This window comes from Lacerta agilis, chromosome 12, assembly GCF_009819535.1.
Source record: "Lacerta agilis isolate rLacAgi1 chromosome 12, rLacAgi1.pri, whole genome shotgun sequence".
NCBI classification, from domain to species: Eukaryota; Metazoa; Chordata; class Lepidosauria; order Squamata; family Lacertidae; genus Lacerta; species Lacerta agilis.
Genome location: NC_046323.1, coordinates 11825581 through 11849477, shown reverse-complemented (window position 1 = coordinate 11849477; position 23897 = coordinate 11825581). Strand labels below are relative to the sequence as shown.

General features: G+C 43.9%; 1 protein-coding gene across 1 annotated transcript; it reads left to right on the top strand.

Annotated features, from left to right (window-relative positions):
* The first annotated feature begins 7046 nt into the window (after positions 1-7046).
* Positions 7047-23474, top strand: LOC117055952 (prostatic acid phosphatase-like). Its single transcript, XM_033165920.1, is given in 13 exon segments — positions 7047-7164; positions 11960-12001; positions 12004-12027; positions 12030-12055; positions 13228-13314; positions 13937-14089; positions 15419-15520; positions 17561-17665; positions 18762-18894; positions 20247-20329; positions 21183-21289; positions 22407-22588; positions 23449-23474. Coding segments are annotated over 12 exon segments (1137 nt in total). The 3' UTR covers positions 22564-22588; positions 23449-23474.
* The last annotated feature ends 423 nt before the right edge of the window (positions 23475-23897 follow it).

The following is a 23897-nucleotide window of genomic DNA, read 5'->3' as shown; positions in this document are numbered from 1 at the left end:
TAATAATAATAATACCCCAGCCATCTCATTGGGTTTCCCTAGCCACTCTGGGCGGCTCAGCAACAAAATATTAAAAACACAATAAAACATCAAACATAAAAACTTCCCTAAACAGGGTTGCCTTCAGATGTCTTCTAAAAGTCAGATAGTTGTTTATTTCATTGACATCTGACGGGAGGGCGTTCCACAGGGCGGGTGCCACTACCAAGAAGGCCCTCTACCTGGTTGCCTGCAGCCTCACTTCTCACTATGAGGGAACCGCCAGAAGGTCCTCGGAGCTGGACCTCAGTGTCCCAGCTGAACAATGGGGGTGGAGACGCCCCAAAAATCTTTTTCAGAAACCCATTTACCTATTTCATGCACAAATCCTGTATTCTTCAAGCGCCACTTTCATTTATCCAACTGTTATATCGGCCAGAAGATTTGAATTCTGACAACTCATCTAGTGCAGTAAACAATGAATACAGATCATTCATGGGGGCGGGGGGGGGGGACAGGCAACCTGCCAGAAACAATAAAGGAAAAACATTGAGAAAGGAGGGCTATGCTACCAGGACAATTTGTACAGGATCTCAGCTTATCACTGCAGCGCTGTTCAGTTTCTACGGCTTTGAAGTGCCTGATCCCATGCCAGCTGCAAAGGCTGTTGCAGCTCCCTCCTCCCCATGTCAAAGAAGATGTGCGGGTGGGGAGTGAAACATATTGTTGCATGACACCACAGTCACTGAGTGGAGTGAGATTCCAGGGGTTCCAGACACTTTCCCAGGGTTCATGTTTCCTTCGGAATGAGGTACAGCAGAGACTGTGGTGTCTTTATGATATATGGTTTATTTACACATATATGCAACCTGAGCTTACGATGGAGGGGCTCACGGAATCAACACTCCAAAAAGGTCTTGCTTCTCCCATTGCCAAAGCCTTGGACTGAAGCAGAAATCGAGGTTCCATGCTTAGGGTCATTACCAAGAAGCTGGCCTGACTATTCCAGCAATGGAATAATTGCTGGATCCAGCAATTAGAAGGGACTCAGGCGTACAGCCTAACCCTGCCAAAACAACAACAGCAACTCACAACAATTCTAATGGTTTGTCCTGCTGCCTTTCAAGCTGGCTTTGTCAAAATCAGTGTCAACTTGTACTTTTTTAATGTGTCCCCCCCCACACACACACACACAAAATGCTGATAGCCTTGAACTTGTTCATGTCTTTCACCTGCATTTTCCAAATTACTGACAGCCTTCAACTTTTTGAGGTTGTAAAAGCATTTTGGCTCTGGTGTGCAATTGATTCAGATTCTATATTCCTGAATTCGATAGTGGCACAACAATGACTAAAGATGCCCTTTCCTTCTCTCTGTGGTGGCTTTTATTTATGGGGATGTTGCCACCCTTCAACCTCCCTTTAGAGTTCTCAAACAGAAGTCATTTATATAGGGGGCTTTTGCAGCAGGTAACTGCGTTTAAATCTTCAACTTGTCATCAAATTGCATTTGCACTCTATAAACAACTTCCTCTCTTCTTCTGAAAAAGTGGTATCAATATATCCATATTGAAAAATATTCCTGAAGCACTCAAGGAGTTGCTACTGTTTTTCCAGCAACAGAATTTGCAGGGAAAGAGTGTGTATACTTGTATACTTCTGAATTCAGACACTTCTGGATTCTACTAATTACAGAAACCAATAAGTTTATCTTATCAAAAAAACAATTGCAAGCACACGCTCTGAACCCCGTCCGTGGAGCCTAACCCCCCCCCCAAAGAATGAGACCAGAGACCAAAGTATGGGTTCCAATTGGCCACAACTAACTTCAGAATGTGGGAAACTTGGCATAGACCTTGGCATGTAACCCTCTCAGCCCATCCGGGACTAAGGATGTCCAGGGCAATGAGGTGCAGTGGGAGGGGGGGGACTGTAAAGCACAAACTTATACAGTGTGCCCTCCCACTTTACCTTGGCTGGGAGTTTGACCTACATGCCACCGCTCTAGGTTCCAGGGACTCCTGCAATCAACCCTTTAACGAGCCCTGCAAACGCCGCCGCGTGGGGGTGCATGAAATGCCTCCCCCCCCAACTTGAACATAGACTAAAATAAGGCCTAAAAACTGCCACCCGAGGCCCTAAGGGGCCTCACCGCCAAGAAACCCACAACTGAAGAACAAACACCTGTCCACCCAATCTGGCTGAAGGGGTCTGACTCTTTCCCCTGGCCCTCGCCTCGCCCCCCTCTCACCAGCCATCCATTGTCCTCCCAGGCCAGGGGTGGGACAATAGCCACCCTGACGCAGGTGGGAGGCACCAGACCAGATAAGCCTGCTCCGTGTCGCAAAACCCGCCCACATGTTGGGAAGGGAGGACGGAAATTGTCGTCTTTTCATGATTCACCTGGGTGTGCGGTATTTAATATGGAGCATAACATGACCCCTTTGGGCCATAATGAATGACCCCAATGAAGCATGTAGAACAAATGTACACATTGATTGGGTGTGCACAAATATCTAAAAAACCAGGGGTAGGCAACCTAAGGCCCACGGGCCGGATGCGGCCCAATCGCCTTTTCAATCTGGCCTGCGGACAGACTGGGAATCAGCATGTTTTTACATGAGTGGAATGTGTCCTTTTATTTAAAATGCATTTCTGGGTTATTTGTGGGGCGTGCCCGGTGTTTTTACATGAGTAGAATGTGTGCTTTTATTTAAAATGCATCTCTGAGTTATTTGTGGGGCACAGAAATTTGTTCTTTTTTTTTTTTTTCAAAATATAGTCCAGCCCACCACATGGTCTGAGGGACGGTGGACCGGCCCACGGCTGAAAAAGGTTGCTGACTGTGAAAAAGAACTTACTCACTAGATGTCACTCTACTCCTTCAAATCTCAGATTGTGGTTAAGTCAGCCAAGGTTGTTTTTTCACTGTAAGTTAGAATCTCCACTGAAATAAACAAAGAATATTTGGTGTTATGTTGGAGGAGATGCCAGGAAACAGGGGATTATGTTCACATGTGGTGGAGGTGTAAATATGTACAATAATGTACAAATATGTACTCTTTTTTTTTGGCAAGGGGTGTTTAAAGAGATAACAGAAATCACTGAGTTAAAGCTGACCGAAAGTCCAGAGGTAGCATTATTATCAATTTACAATGGCGTGGAAAGTTCACAGGCTATGAAGGATTTGCTCACAAATTTATTGACAGCTGCACGAATTATTAATTAATATTTGTTCTCCTATGTTTCCCCTGTTCTTTCTCCAGTCTCTTTGGAGAACTCACAAAGCCTTGGCTTTTTGGGTGGGTGGGGTGGAAAACTGAACAGTAGTAGCATGATTCCTGCAGGCATAGATTATTTTGGCAAGGTAGTTCCACCCTTTCTGAAGGGACGTGGTTTTGACATGTGTTATGTATTGAAGTTCTCACCCTAGGCCACTAGGGGTGTGTGTATATAGTTCATTCTGCTGCAGTTTTCACTCAGGTCCACATATGCAAAAGAAGGATTGTAAAGTGACGTTCAGGGATTGGTTAACTGCGGAAAGTTGTTACTGTTGCTTTGTAGCTGAGTTCTATATAAGCAGGCTGCTGAGGCCTTCAGCTCACTTCTGTTCCAGCCTCAGAATAAACAAGAGCTGTTTGGAAATCACTGTGTCGTCTGCTGTGTCCACCCACAACTTAACAACATGTGCGCCTTGATCCAAACAATTCCAAGGTGCTCCAGTTCAGGGGAACAGATCTGGGGACGGAAAGTAGCCTGTTGGTTCCTGCTTAATCGTTTTGGAGGCCATGTGAAAAACCCTTCTTACCTAAACAGCTACCTCTTGAATAATCAACGGGGGTGGGGATCCAAGGAGCTACCTGACCACAACTGCAGTAAGGTTTCTAATTGCAGCCTGACCTTAGGCATGTTTCCTGCAAAGTAAGTCCTAATGAGTTCAAAGGGTCTAACTGCAGTTTCCAAAGGGTAGTAGTCAACTACATTTTACTCAGAGTAAACCAACTGAAATTAAGGATCAGGTAAATTAATTTCAGTAGGTCTGAGTAGCATTTAGTTGAATGTCACCCAGAGAATCTTACCTTAAAGATAACCAAATTTATTATGGCATAAGACACTACGGTCCATTTCATTAGATGCATCCAATGCTATCCTGAGTTTCAGAGGGGTGTGTGTGTACATGCACATGCACACGCACACACGGCTTGTGGAGATAAGATGTAAACTTAGTGAGAGGTCTTCGGTATAACAGTTGGTTCTGTGGACGGCCCTACCATTGGGCAGAATAAAACAACCACCTCAGCCAACGGTTATGATGAGTGGGGTGTGGTGGTGAAGTGTTGGTGGGCAAGGGCTATGAGGAACTTAAAGAACTTTTTTCTCAACTTGCCTTTATATTTTTAACTATATGCTCCTCAGATTCGTTGGCCAAGGCTCCCACCTTTGACATGAAGCATTCTTGCTTCTTCTCCTCTCCTTGAAACCTTGAACCTAGGAAGAGCCTGTGTGACCCACTACTGTACATTACTTTAACAAGGGCAAACGCGCTCAGTGGGAGAGGTGAGGCAAAGAGCAGCCACCATTATGGGCAACTAACTCATTACCTCAGAAAGTTTAGATATGCCCAATGTTACCTTTCTGTAACGCCCTGAATCTTCAAGTGCAGGTTGGTAGTGAGGCTTCCCTTAAACTTTCAAAATGGGTTATGAATTTCCTCAGCACTGTAATTTCCCCACTTTTTTGATTGATATCTTTTTTGTTATAAAGGGCTCTAAATATTAGTTCCTGAGCATGACGACTTTTGAGAAAACTGCTGTGGAGCTGAGGTGAATGTGAAGAAGTTGTTTCTGCTCCTGTCAGCGTGAAGCTCAAGATTCAGGAGGCCACATCCCAAAAGACATTTCTGTGGAAAGATTGTGCTATATGTTATTAATTTCACAATACTTCTGCAAATGATATCATTATTGTGAAATCCTTATTGATGTACTGATATTCATGTTATTTACCTCTGTATAAAACCTTTGCTGTGAGTCCCTCCAGAGACCTTTGCTAAACAAACTGAATAAATTAGTTACATCTGTATGTCAAGCCTTTCTGAGGTAAAACGGTGCAGCTACACATCACTAAAATCCTGTCGCCGTAGAGTTTGCTATTCATATGTGAAAGCACCCCCATTTTGTTCTTATTTTCAATTACTGAACATGTCTACGGAATCTTAATTAATGGAAAAGATTGTGGAAACGTGCCCTTTCCTTAGAGCCATAAAATATAATTTCCATTTCCTTCAACAACCAGGCACACTCGGTTCCTCTCTTGCAACCCTTAGTTGCCCTGTATTAGCTAAAGGGCATCATCCTGACCATAATGGATGCCTACGATGCTCTGCAGCCAATGCAGCTTCTGACTTTCAACTCTGAAATGTCTGTGTCCAATTTCTGCTAAGGGCAAATGTTACTATGGTCCGTTGGCAGTTGGGTCTGTTTCTACAATATTACGTATCTCAGCTTTTTAACATTCTCTTCTTCAATGAACACTTAATCTATGGAGATAATGGTATTGTGCTGTGCTGGTGTCCTCCTTGACTGACCATGCTGTGGAACCTTGATGCCCATGATTATTTGCCCATGCAAATACTTCAACTGGCCATGAGATTATGCATCTGTACAGAATATCATCATCTTCTTCTTTTTAATCATTTTTATTGGTTTCACATATACAAAGTTATAAACAAAGAATCGTAAAGTATATTTATATAGAGATTCCTCCGAATCTCAGGACTTCCTCCCATCTCCATACTCCAATATTTATATCAAACCATGTTATCCATGGTAATTTTAACACTACAAGTAAAGTTAAAATTCTGCTTTAGTTTCCATCTGCTTACAGTGGTCTCCTAAATAGTTATAAATTTTTTCCCATTCTTTTTTATATGAGTGTTCCTGTCAGTTTTGCCATCACAGCATAGTTCATCAGCTTGGTTTGCCATTCTTCTCAGGTAGGGACTTTCTCTTCTTTCCATCTCTGGGCTAGTAACATCCAGGCAGCTGTTGTTCCATACATAAAAAGTCTTTTCTGCTGCTTTGGTATGTGGGTACCTATAACTCCTAATAAAAAAGCTTCTGGGTTCTTAACAAAAGTTATTTTGAGCACTTCTTTCATTTCATAATATGTCATCTCTCAGAAAGCTTTTATTACCTTACATGTCCACCACATATGATAAAATGTACCTTTTCCCCTTTACATTTCCAGCAGATATTATTACTTGTCCTATACATTTTTGTACAGAATATCTTCTAAATAGGTTTGGGTTATTGTTACCACCATCACTGACATACCTTTACCATGAGTTACAGGTGGTAACTTCTGTTTCATGCATGCACATGAAAGCTCATACCAAGAACAAACACAGTTGGTCTCTAAGGTGCTACTGAAAAGAATTTTCTATTTTGCTTTACCATGAGTGACAACCAGAGTGGTGGGCGAGTGGCATGTTTCTCCCCTCCTGGCAGCAATGCCACTATGTTTGTTTGTTTGTTTGCTTGCTTGCTTATTTATTTAGAAGATTTGCACCCCACCCAACACTGGATCGAGCGGTCCTCAAGGCAGCTAGCAAAAGACTGTAATAACATGAATGCATATACACAAACTGAGCTGGGGATGGCAAGGGGTTGGGGTATGCTTCCTGCAGCTATTCCTGCTCTGGTCAATTGGAAAAGGCCCGGCTCACCTTCAAACTGCCACGATGTTCTTCCTGGAAGTCCAAGACTGCAACCTCCCCATTATCTTTGGTTCCCTGCCCATAAGCAGAGACCTAAGTGTCCTTCCTTTTGGAGAAAAACCACGGGGCACAGCCTCCACGCAAGTGTGGTCCTCCAGTCCTGCAGAATTTGGCATCTCCTAATATAGTCCTTGACTATGTTACGAAAAAATACATAAATCAGTAGCCTTCAAGTTAAACTCCAAGATGAATTTTAAAGAGAGTCTCCACCCCTTGGTTTGCTCTTTATTAAACACAACTTTTCCACTTTCCACCTTCACTAACTAGGCAATTCATAATTACTGCCACGAGCAATGGGGTCAGTGATGTATCTGCGGCACGGTTTCAATAGTTGTGGCTTCACCATCTTCAGCCTGTTCTTGGGTCTGTTTCTCCCAAGTACCACAGGAAGGGAACTGAAGTATGTTGTATTGGTAAGTGTGAGGTCTTCTTTTCATTGCTAACAATGACCTTGACACTGTAGATCATTGCAGTTCTTCTTTCTAAAGTATGTTCCTGTGAATGATTTTTTTGCATTTTGACATGCTGAGCACATTTTTTTCAGAAGGTTTGTTTTTATGAGAAAATTTCTGAGGTTTTTCTCTTCCCTCCCCCCTTAAATAAGACCACTTGGATATCCCACCCCCTACCCCCTGTTGTTGTTGTTCAGTCGTTCAGTCGTGTCCGACTCTTCGTTGACCCCATGGACCAGAGCACGCCAGGCACGCCTATCCTTCACTGCCTCTCGCAGTTTGGCCAGACTCATGTTAGTAGCTTCGAGAACACTGTCCAACCATCTCATCCTCTGTCGTCCCCTTCTCCTTGTGCCCTCCATCTTTCCCAACATCAGGGTCTTTTCTAGGGAGTCTTCTCTTCTCATGAGGTGGCCAAAGTACTGGAGCCTCAACTTCAGGATCTGTCCTTCTAGTGAGCACTCAGGGCTGATTTCTTTGAGAATGGATAGGTTTGATCTTCTTGCAGTCCATGGGACTCTCAAGAGTCTCCTCCAGCACCATAATTCAAAAGCCTCAATTCTTCGGCGATCAGCCTTCTTTATGGTCCAGCTCTCACTTCCGTATATTACTACTGGGAAAACCATAGCTTTAACTATACGGACCTTTGTCGGCAAGGTGATGTCTCTGCTTTTTAAGATGCTGTCTAGGTTTGTCATTGCTTTTCTCCCAAGAAGCAGGCGTCTTCTAATTTCGTGACTGCTGTCACCATCTGCAGTGATCATGGAACCCAAGAAAGTGAAATCTCTCACTGCCTCCATTTCTTCCCCTTCTATTTGCCAGGAGGTGATGGTACCAGTGGCCATGATCTTAGTTTTTTTGATGTTGAGCTTCAGACCATATTTTGCGCTCTCCTCTTTCACCCTCATTAAAAGGTTCTTTAATTCCTCCTCACTTTCTGCCATCAAGGTAGTATCATCAGCATATCTGAGGTTGTTGATATTTTTTCCGGCAATCTTAATTCCGGTTTGGGATTCATCCAGTCCAGCCTTTCGCATGATGAATTCTGCATATAAGTTAAATAAGCAGGGAGACAATATACAGCCTTGTCGTACTCCTTTCCCAATTTTGAACCAATCAGTTGTTCCATATCCAGTTCTAACTGTAGCTTCTTGTCCCACATAGAGATTTCTCAGGAGACAAATGAGGTGATCCGGCACTCCCATTTCTTTAAGAACTTGCCATAGTTTGCTGTGGTCGACACAGTCAAATGCTTTTGCGTAGTCAATGAAGCAGAAGTAGATGTTTTTCTGGAACTCTCTAGCTTTCTCCATAATCCAGCGCATGTTTGCAATTTGGTCTCTGGTTCCTCTGCCCCTTCGAAATCCAGCTTGCACTTCTGGGAGTTCTCGGTCCACATACTGCTTAAGCCTGCCTTGTAGAATTTTAAGCATAACCTTGCTAGCGTGTGAAATGAGTGCGATTGTGCGGTAGTTGGAGCATTCTTTGGCACTGCCCTTCTTTGGGATTGGGATGTAGACTGATCTTCTCCAATCCTCTGGCCACTGCTGAGTTTTCCAAATTTGCTGGCATATTGAGTGTAGCACCTTAACAGCATCATCTTTTAAAATTTTTAATAGTTCAGCTGGAATATCATCACTTCCACTGGCCTTGTTGTTAGCGAGGCTTTCTAAGGCCCATTTGACTTCACTCTCCAGGATGTCTGGCTCAAGGTCAGCAACCACATTACCTGGGGTGTATGACACCTCCATATCTTTCTGGTATATTCCTCTGTGTATTCTTGCCACCTCTTCTTGATATCTTCTGCTTCTGTTAGGTCCTTTCCACTTTTGTCCTTAATTGTGGTAATCTTGTACGAAATGTTCCTTTCATATCTCCAATTTTCTTAAACAAATCTCTGGTTTTTCCCATTCTGTTATTTTCCTCTCTTTCTTTGCATTGCTCGTTTAGAAAGGCCCTCTTGTCTCTCCTTGCTATTCTTTGGAAATCTGCATTCAATTTCCTGTATCTTTCACGGTCTCCCTCGCATTTTGCTTGCCTTCTCTCCTCCGCTATTTGTAAGGCCTCATTGGACAGCCACTTTGCTTTCTTGCATTTCTTTTTCATTGGGATGGTTTTCGTTGCTGTCTCCTGTATAATGTTACGAGCCTCCATCCACAGTTCTTCAGGCACTCTATCCACCAAATCTAAATCCTTAAACCTGTTCTTCATTTCAACTGTGTATTCATAAGGAATTTGATTTAGATTGTATCTTACTGGCCCAGTGGTTTTTCCTACTTTCTTCAGTTTAAGCTGGAATTTTGCTATAAGAAGCTGATGATCTGAGCCACAGTCAGCTCCAGGTCTTGTTTTCGCTGAGTGTATAGAGCTTCTCCATCTTTGGCTGCAGAGAATATAATCAATCTGATTTCGATGTTGCCCATCTGGTGATGTCCATGTGTAGAGTCGTCTCTTGTGTTGTTGGAAAAGAGTGTTTGTGATGACCAGCTTGTTCTCTTGACAGAACTCTATTAGCCTTTGCCCTGCTTCATTTTGAACTCCAAGGCCAAACTTGCCAGTTGTTCCTTTTATCTCTTGACTCCCTACTTTAGCATTCCAATCCCCTATAATGAGAATAACATCCTTCTTTGGTGTCATTTCTATAAGGTGTTGTAAGTCTTCATAGAATTGATCAATTTCAGTTTCTTCAGCACTGGTAGTTGGTGCATAAATTTGGATTACTGTGATGTTAAAAGGTCTGCCTTGGATTCGTATCGAGATCATTCTATCATTTTTGAAATTGCATCCCAGCCCCTACCCCCTATTTCTAACCATATTTTGTGGTTGCCATCTTTCCATTATCTGCATCCCCCACAATGCTTTTGATGCTAGAGAGATAGGGATAATCCATACTTCTAAGTACCACCACACACAAAAAGCATTGTTTAAAGGACAGGGTATAAAATGTCTAAACAAGCAAGGAAGTATACAAACCTGAGCTTGAACAAAAATATTGTCTAATTGAATTTAAACTCTTGATTTTTCTGGTCAGCTTTATGAAGAACACACCATGGGCTTGTAAGTGTTCACGGCATACAATATTTCACTTGACTTCTGAATGCTAATGCCCAACAGCAGGGGTAGACAACTTAAGGCCTGTGGGCCGGATGCGGCCCAATCACCTTCTAAATCCGGCCTGCGGACAGTCCAGGAATCATCATGTTTTTACATGAGTAGAATGTGTGCTTTTATTTAAAATACATCTATGGGTTATTTGTGGGGCCTGCCTGGTGTTTTTACATGAGTAGAATGTGTGCTTTTATTTAAAATGCATTTCTGGGTTATTTGTGGGGCATAGGAATTCATTCTTTTTTTCCCTTCCAAAATATAGTCTGGCCCACCACATGGTCTGAGGGACGGTGGACCAGCCCACGGCTGAAAAAGGTTTGCTGACCCTGCCCAACAGCAAGCAGATTTTGCAGTGCATGTTTTCTGAATATGAGAAAACGTTATATTCCCTTTTTGCTTCCTTTTTCCAACTGTACAGCACTGAAGTTGCATGCAAACTATCACTTATTCTTTGCAGCACACAACAGTATATTGACAGTCTTCCCTTTGCAGATACCCACCCTCAAAGTCTGTGAGCTCTAGAACAGGGGTTCCTGAACTGTGGTCCATGCCCTTCCTTCAGGTGGCCTGCACATGTCCTCATGAAGTATTCATAACTAGTACTCAGTTAGCCATTAAATTAACGGGCGCTAGAACATATTGGTCAAACATTTGTAAAACAGGAAAAAAAGTGGAACCATGCAGTCGGGCTTATCTCGGTTTTTTTCCCCTAATAATGCGAGAGCCAATGACGTAGACAGCTTGCTCATAGCGTCCCTGTTTCCCTAGCAACATCGGGAACATGCGCAGAGCTGACCAAGCAGCTCTCGCTTGACATCGCTCGCCCGCCGCCACTTTGTCACGGCCGCTGCCGCTTAGAAGTAAGTCACGCGAGCACGCACCCGCCGTGTGCCCGCGCACACCTGCCGCTTCAACAGTTTCACCCCGGCCGCCAAAGTCTCTGCGCTCCAAGTCCCAACGGCTGTCCATGGGGCACACTGCGCAGTAGCGCGATCCACGGACACAGGGACTGGACGCAGAGACACTTGCACTTTATTATATTTGATGATTTGAATACTTATTTTATTTCTTCCATTGTTTTTCAGTTTGAAATACATGAAATGCAAAGTGTAGTACAATAAGATATAAGACATGAAAGAAGCACTAAAAATTAATTAAAAATTATACAGCGCAGAGCGGATTGCGGGCACTACAGTAGTCAAGAAAAACCATTGAGTGGTCCACCAAGACCATCAGCAGTTTTCAAATGGTCCAGAAGAAACCACTGCTCTAGAAATTCCTGACGTACATTGTGTTCTCCTCTCAAAAGGACAAAAACTTAAATTCAAAATACAGCTGTATTAGCAAATCCAAGCTCTCACCCCTGCACAAAATTGCAGAGGCACAGCACTGCAAGGAAATATTCTGGTGGCTTTTTCGTAGTGCATTTCTCTGATAGACATTATAGCCACTTACTGTACTTAAAAAGCAGGACCCACTGAAGTCAAGTCATTGGGACTTCTGAGTAGACAGGCATAGGGTAATATTGTGAGAGGGTCATGTGCTCCAGATTTAGAGCTGCAGCAGGGCAGCTAATATTTAATTCCGATGAATTGCACCCAATTCTATTTTCTCGGAAAACTTACACAATCTTCAAAACATTTCACCGGTTTACCGGCATGGTGACAGAAACCCCGTTTCAACTTTCCCACTAATGAGGTCAAAGAAGACGTCTGGCACAAGGATATGGACAGCTCACAACGGTCTGATAGCTGCTCTAAGAAATGAAAACGTATTTTGTTGATTTGTTTGCCTTTATATAATCACAGCTGTCAACTTTTCCCTTTTTTGGGGGGGGGGGGAATTCCCTTATTCTGAATAGGATTCCTCGCAAGAAAAGGGAAAAGTTGACAGCTATGTATATAATACTCATTAAGATACTGATTATTAGTTTTATTGTTTTATTGAACAGAATGGTTTATACTGCCCAAACGTCCAAATCTCTCTGTTTTTATTGGGAAATTAATAAAAATGATTTAAAAAACAACAACAACCAAATCTCTACAAAGCTTCTGAAACTTCTGAAACTTTGTTATTTATTATTGCGGGCTCCAATAACATCAATGTCCATTTTAGTACAATGTACACAAACAGTAATATAATTTATGTATGGTCCACTAACCCAAATTGCAGAATGTAAACTACATAAATAAATTTGTTTGTTTGTTTGTTTGTTTAAAAAAAAAAGCAATCACAGTCTAAGGTAAATTGCAGCATTTAGGAATTTTTGCAACATTCTTTCCTTTCGCTGCTGTTGAGAATGGGTTCCATCTTCCTCACCCCAAACTGAGTCCTTATAAACGACACTTCATCATGAGGTAGTGTTGTTCCAAGGATATTGCTGTGGGCGGGGAGGGAAAGGCCGTGCATCAAGCAGGATGTGGAATGGCAACAAAACATTGCTGAGAAGAAGAAAAGCTGGTGCCTGCCACCATCATAAGCCCCCGCCCAACTCCCAGGCTGCAGAAGTTGCCAAAATGCAGCCCCCACTATCACAGCCTGCAGTTGGGACTGTGGATGTAAAAGGCTTTCTTAACCCAGCTCTAGAATAATGTCAGTGATGTGAGAGCTACAGCCATATCAACACACATCCATAATTTGTAACAGAATCTGGTCCAGCCTCTCTTTTTTTTAGTCTTGGAGGCTCTGCCGCAAACCTAGATGTTAACCTTGTTCTCCTGATGCCGTGAAGAGGAACAGGCCAAAATCCAGAGCTTAGCTTTTTCATGATGATGTAATGTATTGTACACCCAACACTGCGATCCTAGAATACACAAAGTGTTTCTTTATCCTTTGAAATAGTCAGAAGTAGCTTGGGGAGGGGGGTAAATTGCACCAATGAGTTTTACATGCATACTTTTTCTTTTTCCCACAGCGTGGAATGCGGCAACAATACAAGTTGGGTCAATTCATAAAGGAGAGATATAGGGACTTTTTAAGTGATGAATACAAGCGAAATGAAGCAAGTATATTGGAACTAACTTCCCCTGTTTTCTCAGCAATGACATTTACTAATATAATGTTAGGGTCAAACTATGGATGAGTTTCCCCGTGCTTGTTGGATTGGGACAAGCAAATAGAAGCAGAAGTGTAGTGGTTCCCACCACGTGTCCAAAATTCACTCATAATTGCAATCGCCACAAGCCTAGAAGCATCCACAGTGACTTTCCATCTCCAACCTTTCTCCTCCCTACAATGGCTACTATGATACCATGGTGGGAGGTGAAAGACCCTGTCTTTCCTTTCCCGTGTCCTCCTCCATTTCTGTTTCTGGTTCTCTCCCTCCTCTCCCACTAATTATTGTAACATGCACTGGGACCTTAGGATGAAGGGCAGGGAACAAATTAGATGGTCAACAACAACCACCCTGGGGAATAGGCGCCAGGCCTTGTTGACATTTCACAGGATTTCCAGTTAGGAGATGGGGCACAGACAGAAAAAGAAGACAGCAGTCACCAGAACCCTGAAAGTGGGTTGGTGTGGGTATGCAAGTTAGAATTATACCTTCCCCTGTGGGAAATAACCATCTAGGGTCAAAACAGCAATACCACCCTGAGCCACTCTTTCACTTTTTTCCTTCTCAGATTTATGTCCGAAGTACAGATTATGATCGAACCATTATGAGTGCTGAAGCCAATCTGGCCGGTCTCTTTCCCCCTAAAGAAAACCAAATCTGGAACACAGAGATCCCTTGGCAACCAATTCCAGTTCATACTGTGCCACGTTCAGAGGAAAGGGTAAGAAAACGTGTGGTATTTTTAACTTTTTCCACTCCCAGTTCAGTGGAAACATGGTAACCTGAAAGATGGATATTTCACTTAAATACAGTAGAGAGATAAATAGAGATGAGAGAGAGAGAGAGAGAGAGAGAAGTCTTCGAGTTGTGATGCAGGGTTAGAGCTTCTATTTGCAAAAACCAGCTGAGGGCCCCCTAAATTTGGACCGAGGCCATGGGCATGGGGAAGGAAGTCTGTGGCGGCACTTGGAGCTTAAATGCCTCAGCAGAAGTTGCACTGTGAATTCAAATCCCTGCTCGGAGGGTCACACTTGACCCTTGCTGCAATCACACTCGGACTCTGAGTATGGAAGATAAAATATAAAATAAAAAAATTCCTTCCAGTAGCACCTTAGAGACCAACTAAATTTGTTCTTAGTAAGAGCTTTCGTGTGCATGCACACTTCTTCAGATACACTGAAAACTTTGTTTTGACTATGGCAGACCAACACAGCTACATACCTGTATATGGAAGATAAGAAAGTGAAGTTTATTGTAGGAAATATTGGTTGGATACGACAGGTGCAGCTGAGGTAAATGTACAAAGAACCATCCTTGCTCTTCTATCTCTGCAGGAGAGAGAGAAAGGAAAGATAACTCCTCTCAAAGGTGGGGTGAAGAAGGAGGAAGAGAGGTCAGCAGCCCTGAGAATATCAGTCTAGCACAGGGGTAGGCAACCTAAGGCCCATGGGCCACAAGCAGCCCATGGCGGTTGTTTAACCGGTCCACGAGCCACCCCCAAACCGAGTCACCTGCTAAACCGGCACAGTGCAGCGCGGGGATTCGCTTCTTCGGTGCCAAAAATTGCGTCTGCGCATGCTCAGACGCCAAAAATCATGTCTGTGCAGATGCTGGAAATCGTGTCTGCGCAGATGCTGGAAATCGCGGCCGTACGCGATCCAGCCCACGGAGGGATCTCCTCTGGAGTGAACTGGCCCAGGCAAGGTAAACCTTGCTAACCCCTGAAGAAAGGTCGGCACTGAAAGTCTAGCAAGAATGGAGGCTTTTCTTTCTATCTACTTTCAATCTCCATGCAAACTGGCCAAGACTTTAGCACAAGCTGCCCCTGACCAAAGCAATTTTTTGCAACAGAAAAAGTGGGAGTTCTAATCACATGCTACTGACTGGTCACTCTTCAAGCATCTTCCCACTTGCCAAAGCACAGAATGTTTGACAAGGACCTCAGGCTATTAATAATAATCTGAATTTAGGATGGACATATGTATTATACACAGGCAGATGACAATATGAGGAGGTCTTTTAGCTGATATGTTTCATTTCGTTTCATTAGTTGTTGTATTATCCTGTTCCTGCTACATGTCCAAAGTTCGGTGAACTTCTAAAGGAAACTTTTGGATCCGAAACAGTCCAGGAAAAAGTGAAAAGTCACATGGTAAGAAATGGAAAGGGAGAATCTTATGGCTGCAATCCATGCAAGTAAATCCCACTGAAATCAATGGTACTTACTTCTGAGTAGACATACCTTGGCAAAGGTAAAGGTACCCCTCACCATTAGGTCCAGTCGCTCACAACTCTGGGGTTGCGGCGCTCATCTCACTCTATAGGCCGAGGGAGCCGGCGTTTTTCCACAGACAGCTTCCGGGTCATGTGGCCAGCATGACTAAGCCGCTTTCTGGTGAACCAGAGCAACGCACGGAAATGCCGTTTCCCTTCCGGAAGGGAAATGGCATTTCTATTTATCTTGCACTGTGACGTGCTTTTGAACTGCTAGGTGGGCAGGAGCTGGGACCGAACAACGGGAGCTCACCCCGTTGCGGGGTTTCAAACCGCCGACCTTCTGATCTGCAAGCCCTAGGCTCTGTGGTTTAACCAACAACGCCACCCATGTCCCTAGACATACCTTGGACTGTGCTGCAAATGTCTGATATGACAGCCAAATGCCTTTTGTTTCTTGATGTGGCATCTGTTTTCTCATTATTAATTTGCAATTGTTTTGCTTACAGGCCTTTTTAGCAGTCGTGCAAGTCAAACTGACTTCCCTGAGCTGCTTAAAACTGGAGAAGAACCAACCGTCCCCAAAGGGACCCTCTTATCTCTCTGAAATTACAACCTGTGCACTGTGCAGCTTTGAAGTGTTTTATTTTTCATGTTCCCGCTTGCTTGTAAAATAAAGGGAGAATCAATTTTCCCAAAAGGGGCAATGAAAGAGGTCTGGGCGGATTGCCTTGTTGGCTGTGCAGAGCAGGCAGTGGTGCTGCCAAGTTTGCAGGGGGCATGCACAAAATGCCCACTGCCCCCCCCAACCGCTCCATTTTCTCTCTCCCTCCAGCCCTCTGCCCTGGTTGGTTCCTGCTCTCCAGCAAAAGGGAATGAAGGGGTCTCTTGTTCTTTCTTTTGGGGCAAAAATGAAAGAGAATGGGGTTCTTTTGTTCCTTTCCTATCCTCTTTGAAGTGGAAAACTCAGACTGGTGTCACTATCACCAGCACTTTTCTTTCAATATTTCCAAAGCAGCCAGTAATTTCCTTTGACCGCCTGTTCCCACCTCTGGAAAGGAGGATTGCAGAGATAAGACGGGTTTTGGCTGAATGTGGATTTGCCAGCCTGTGATAGCATCCCACCTGGAAGTAGTAGGAAGTGTCCGTACTGGCAAATTCAAGTTGACTGGAGCTCAACAAACCCACCGTTCATATCCTACGTCTCCAAGGCAATCTAAATCTTTAACCATCTCGCAGTCGAAATGACCACTGCATGGGTCTGCCTTTGAAGGCTCTTCCGAAGCTGCAACCTGGCTGGTGCAGAACAGTGGCAGTCAAATTTAATTCTGCTGCTGTCTTCAGGGGGCATTGAGCATGCTCAAAAGCGCTCTGGTTGCCTATTAACGCCTTGTTTGCCAACAGCTTTCAATCCCCTTGTGCTCCTTAAGATCAAGCTCTGAAAGCCCACCGTTTAATTCTGTCATCTAAGGTTGGGGGCTACTGCAGCATCCCCCACATTATGGAACTGGCAGGGAAAAACTTTGCCCCATTAAAAAATGGCAGTCACTGCAGGATCAGGCCCTACCATGCATTTGCACTTGTTGTTGTTGTTAAGTCGTTCAGTCGTGTCCGACACTTCATGACCCCATGGACCAGAGCACGCCAGGCACGCCTATCCTTCACTACCTCTCGCAGTTTGGCCAAACTCATGCTAGTCACTTCGAGAACACTGTCCAACCATCTCATCCTCTGTCGTCCCCTTCTCCTTGTGCCCTCCATCTTTCCCAACATCAGGGTCTTTTCTAGGGAGTCTTCTCTTCTCATGAGGTGGCCAAAGTACTGGAGCCTCAACTTCAGGATCTGTCCTTCCAGGGAGCACTCAGGGCTGATTTCTTTAAGGATGGATATCTTTAAGGCAGCCCGCTAATGCTACAGGATTTGCACTTGCTGATTTGCACTTACTGATTCATTAAACCTTCTGCTCTTTATCTTTCAGCCATTTCTAGGTCAATTAGCATCTGACCTGGGATATGATGTGATGACTCTTCTGGATTTTAACAGTCACAAACTCTGGAATGCGTACGATGCTTTACTTGTACAGGTAATTTCTTGTAAACCTATATGAAACCCATTCAGCCCCAACAAAAAAAGACCAAGGGGTTTAGGACGAGGTCAGGTGGCACATGGCAGATAAAAGCCACACTTGTGGCAAGGTCATTAACGATCCTGCTTTCAATATTATTTGTGCTGGAGGCTGTTGTAACCATAGTAGCAGAAGCTGCAGTGGTCAAAGTTACTGTTTACATCGAGGATGAGGAACCATTTTCAGCTTCAGGGACGCATTTGCTTGGTCAGGCGGAGTCCCCCCAAACCCCGGGCAGCCCCACTGTGTATTCCCTCCTTCTACCTGCCCAATCCCCCCGGCAACACCTCCTCAGCCAGGATTGGGCAGCTGCTGGAGTAGGTGGAGACCACAGGTATCCAGCCTGGGAAGGTGGTGCCAGACCCAACTGCCAGGAGCTGCCCCGTGATCCCAGGAGGCTACGCGCGACCACGCAAAATGCGCACCCCATTTGATGTGGGGAACGGTCATTCCGTCAAGGAAACCTTGCAAGGTAGGACTATATATCAGTGGTGGTTTTAGAGGGCAAGGTTGTGTAGAGCTATAAACGTACATTTTACCTTTGTGCAGAAGGATGGTTTACACACACACAAACACACACACACACACACACACACACACACATCTCCATGCTCCATATAAGAGACATTATCAGAAATCAAAGACACATTTCAGCCAAGCTAAAACACCCCTTTAGTTAGACAGAGGCCTATTCTCCCCCCCAAAGAGGGGATCTTCTAGATTGAGTCCACCAACCCAGTTGGAACTGTGTGTTGTTGTTGTTTTCCTTTAACCACCATTGACATGGGACTGGGAGAGGAGACCTCAAAAACCTATGTAGTCTAATTCTAATCCTACAGTTGTGGAAATTTATTTAGACCAAATCCCCTCTCGTTGTAATATGGTTTTATTTGGTGGCTGTGAGCCATTTTGTGTGGGCCCCAATGGAATGGGTTTTCCTATATAAGGGTGTAAAGACGAAGGTCTGTGAAACAACAGGACAGATGAGAGTGAAAGAGCAACCGCATGGCTGATACATGAATCACCACCCGCTCTTACTTCTTTTCAACTGTAGAAAAAACATAACCAACCATTACCACCCTGGGCTACTGACGAAGTCATGGACAATTTGCAAAACTTTTTGGCATTTTCCTTACATGCAATGTTTGGGATACACAAAAGAGAAACGAAATCACGACTACAAGGAGGTAAGAAAAAGCAGAACAAAACCCACATCTTTGTATATGACGTGCATATTATCTTAAGCAAGAGCAACTAACTTATCTTGGTTCAAGGGCTGCATTGAAGGTTGGACACACAGAGAGACCAAGTGCTGCATGCCTCATGTAGCTGGATCTAGACTCATTAAGGAAACGTTTCAGGAAAACGCATTATAAAGCTTATAGTGTGAAATCATGTTGCCGAAGGGTCCAACTCTATAGCGCCATCTGGTGTCCCAATGTTATAGCGCATTTAAAACTCTTCCTTTCTTTCTTTGTGTGGACAGGCAGAGTCCCCCAACCCCCAGGCGACCCCTGAGCAGAATAATGACACAAGACAACATGCTATGGGATTAAAATTGGCCACAACTTTATTAAGATTCAGGTGTAGGGAGACCTTGGCTCAGGCATTGGGCGTTTATCCTTCCCAGCCCCCAGCCGGGGATCCGGGAAACTTCGGGGTTATCCAGAATGTGTGGGGATTGGGCTGGCTCTGGAGAACATATGTTCAAGCAGAGAGCCCGCCCCCCGTTCGTCGCCACTGGTAGGGGAGAGCAATGACAACCTCTCGACGTATGGCCAATGCTTCCCCCCAATACCCCTTTAACGGGAACCCTGATATTGCCGCCGCTCTGGGGGCGTGGGGTCACCGCCCCATGCCCCCATTTAGGAAGATGACTAAAGGATTCTGCCCTGCAACCGCCAAAGTTGTGACGTTTTGCTACGGGAAAGGCAAAACCTGCCAATGCAGGGAAATTCCTTTCCAGCCCTTCAACAGCGGCCTTGACATAGCAGTGTCTATAGCTTTGGAGCCCGACGGCCGTTTCCCAGGTAAGCTATACCTATTGTGTGGGCTGGGTAGTCCCTCCCCTTACCTGGCCAATCCCCTGGCAACGCCTCCCCCAGGCAGGATTGGGCGCTGGCTGAGGTAGGCAGAGACCACAGGTATCCAGCCTAGGGAAGGCAAAGCCAGCTGCGAGCTAACAGGAGCCGCTCCGGGATCCAGGGGGCCACGCGCAACCACGCAAATGTCGCCCCCAGTTTGATGTGTGGAGCAGTCTTTCTTTCTTTCTTTCTTTCTTTCTTTCTTTCTTTCTTTCTTTCTTAATGTAGCTGAGTCCGAAGTCACATTCCTATGACTGCCTTAAAGACCATCTCAGCACACATATAGTATACCCCTCAACTGTCCCAATTGAACTGGGAGTATTACTAGAATGTTAGAACTTCTCTGCCCCAGCTGGGGGGAAAAAAGTATTTGCCAATTTGCTTTAACAATTGGTTAAAGATAAAAGGGCTTCTTGGTTTCACCAGCATTTGTACTTTTTCCCATCACCATTAAGGTCTCCTTGTGAAAGACATTTTGGATAAGATGACAGAGGCTACTGAGTCCACTGATGGGAGAAAAATGTTAATGTATTCAGCTGTAAGTATGAACATTTTTAAATTGACCAAACCTTCTATAGCTCACATTCTCCTGCTACTTTTTGGCTCCCCTCTTTAAGCAGTCTATTTGGAAATGCAGTTTGTATATTCAAGTAACATTGTGTGCATCACATCTTTTAAAAACAGGGTTGAAAAGTGCCACTTTTTACTTTGAAGGAAAAGCAGCCATGCTCTTGATGAGTCTCCCTACCCTCCTGGATTGGGCCGCACTCTGTACATTATCTTTTGGGGGCTGTAGGGAGAGATTTGGGTAGGAAAACTGCATAGCCCTCCAGCCCAGATCGGGGGACCCACCACAGCTCATGTTCCTGCAAAATTAAAGTAATTATACAGAGAAAAAGAGAGAGATGATTGACATAAGGTTCCATTTATATTGAAGTTACAGGTGGGTAGCCGTGTTGGTCTGCCATAGTCAAAACAAAATCGAAAATTCTTTCTAGTAGCACCTTAGAGACCAACTGAGTTTGTTCCTGGTATGAGCTTTCGTGTGCATGCACACTTCTTCAGATATCTGAAGAAGTGTGCATTTATATTGAAGGCAGCCTCAGAGCTACAAATGTGAAGAAACTACGTGTTAAAATACTAAATTAGCTGACCGTCTGGAACTAGCCTGAGGTCTTACATCCCCATTTTGCTGCACATTTCATTCCCTTTAGTGCCTGCTTGGATTATTTGTAAGCGTGATCCCTTTGCAATATCACATGTCCTAGAGACCATAATGAGGCCCTTGTCTAATATGGCATCTTTCTATACATTCATATATACACACATGTACACACACACAAACTTCTGTCATAAAAGTTATAAGGAATTCTTTTTCTCCCCTTTTATAGCATGATATGACAATAGTTGCTCTCCAAGTGGCTCTCAATGTTTTCAAACTACAGCTACCTCCATACTCTGCCTGCCTATTTTTTGAGCTATATAAAGAAGACAGTGGGTAAATATGAACTCGTATATCCAATAATTAGCAGTGGTTTATTGGGTAAGCATTTGCAAATTCACTCATCTTCTCAAACACAGTATTTCTTCTCACAATTCCTGCACTGCTGAAATGGGTAAAAAAATCGGTTGCGTTCCCTCTACGTTTCAGCTTGACGCCTGGCTGTTCAAAATGCTATTGAAAAAATTATTTCATAGCTGAGTGGCTGAGGTGTGCATACCTTTGAAAGACAGAAAGGGGTTGAAAGGGTTGGGTCACACTTTGTGCCAAATCTACAATATTGATCATTGATGCAGAGCTGAGAAACCCCAATTAAATCATAATTACTTGAAACAGCAGGTTAGAATTGGGCAACATGGAAAAGGTGCCATGGGCCTCTCAAATGAAAGACTGAGAGGTGCTCAAAAGAAGAGAGGTTGTCTACCCACTTTTTCCTAACTTTTCTCGATTATTAAAGAAAAAACAAGACAAAATTCCACAAAATATCCAATTTCATGAAAGGATTTGATAAACCACATCCAAAACAATAGTGCTGTTCTAGTCACACTTAATGGGTCATAAGCCCCACTGGGACTCACCTCCAAGACAACATGTGTATGATTATGCCTGAACGCACTTACTAGAGGAGAATCCCAACTGAACACAATGAGATTTACTTCTAAGCAACTATGCCCATAATTGCACTGCCTCAAGGCTACATTCCTGGGCAGAATTCAACAAAGTCTTTCACACACCAAAGTCTGTGTGGTACTGGGCCGCCTGTAAGGATGAAATCCTTTGCAGGCTTACTTCAGAGTAAACCCCACTGATATCTGTAGTGGGACATATTTCTAAATACATATGCATGAAATAAATCGAACAACCAGATGGTTTGTGACAAAGGGTTGGTTTTGCTCCTTTAAGTAAATCCCATCGAGATGGTTTGCATTCAGTCGAGAAAACCAGCAAGTTGTCTTGAGCCTTCCGTGTTAGCAATGCAGAAGTCCACCCATCTTATCGGAAGAGTTCTCAGGAGCAGTTCTATGAAATGGAAGTGAGGCCTGGGTGATATATGGCTGCATCTTATGAAAATGACTACATAATGCTCTTAATGACCTAAATTTCTTCTTTTCAGCGAGTTCACCATTGAGATCTACTATCGGACCAGAAAAAATGTTCCACCCCATGTTCTTGTTTTGCCGAATTGCGAAGCGGCTTGTCCCTTGCAGAAATTTAAAGAACTGGTTTCTCCTGTCATACCAGAGGACTGGGAAGCAGAATGTAACAGTTAATGTAGGACGGCATCATAAATGAGAGGTGAGATAGGTAGCAGGGTTGAAACGAACACATATAAAACTGATGTGTCAACATTCAATTTCTCAGCTTGACCTTCCTCACAACACTCCTATGAGGTAGATGAGGATGAATGGCCCAAGGTCAAACAGTGCTCTACATGGGGCTACCTTTGAAGGTGACCCGGAAACTACAACTAATCCAGAATGTGGCAGCTAGATTGGTGTCTGGGAGCGGCCGCAGGGACCATATAACAGCAGTCCTGAAAGACCTACACTGGCTTCCAGTACGTTTCCAAGCACAAATCAAAGTGTTGGTGCTGACCTTTAAAGCCCTAAACAGCCTCGGCCCAGTATACCTGAAGGAGCGTCTCCATCCCCATCATTCAGCCCGGACCCTGAGGTCCAGCTCCGAGGGCCTTCTGGCAGCTCCCTCACTGCGAGAAGTGAGGTTACAGGGAACCAGGCAGAGGGCCTTCTCGGTAGTGGCACCCGCCCTGTGGAACGCCCTCCCATCAGATGTCAAGGAAATAAACATCTATCTGACTTTGAGAAGAGACATCAAGGCAATCTTGTATAGGGAAGCTTTTAGCATATGATGTCCTCCTGTGTTTTTATATTTTGGGGGGGGAATCCGCCCAGAGTGGCCAGGACAACCCAGTCAGATGGACGGGGCACAAATATTTTTATTATATGTATTGGGTTTAATTTGGAAAATCTAATAAATTCTTTTGGGGGGGGAAACAAATATTTTTATTATACAGGTACACAGATGTATACATAACTTGTAATAACTATATGTGTATTTCCCAAAAATATGTTTCTAAATGATGGCAGTGTTGTTGACCTTTTGACATGTTGCTATTGTCTCTCATCTTCTACCAGGGTGAAAAGTAAAATCATAGAAAAGGAGGAAGAAAAGGCAAATGAGAAAAATAACATCCCCAGGAAGGAAAGTGGACAGCAGATAAGTTGTAGGACACCAGAAACACTGCATGACTGTTGATGCTTTCATGTGATTCTCATTATTAGGGTTTTCCTCGTCTCATAAATTATTCTGATCAAATAAAAATCAGGCAAATAGGTTCAAAAATTGGCTTGAACAAACACTGCCAGCTGCCTCATCATTTACAAGTTAACGTGTGTCTATATACTAAATCTAATGACTGGGGGGTTATGAAGGCCTGGGGAGGGAGCAGCAATTGATTTTGCAACCTTCTTGACACATATAAGGGTTAGGATTGTTTTTTTAAAAAAAAAAAGTTCAAATGTGCAACTGAGCTTCATATTCTTTTTTTAGAATTCCGTTTACCAAAAATGGTTAACATATTTTG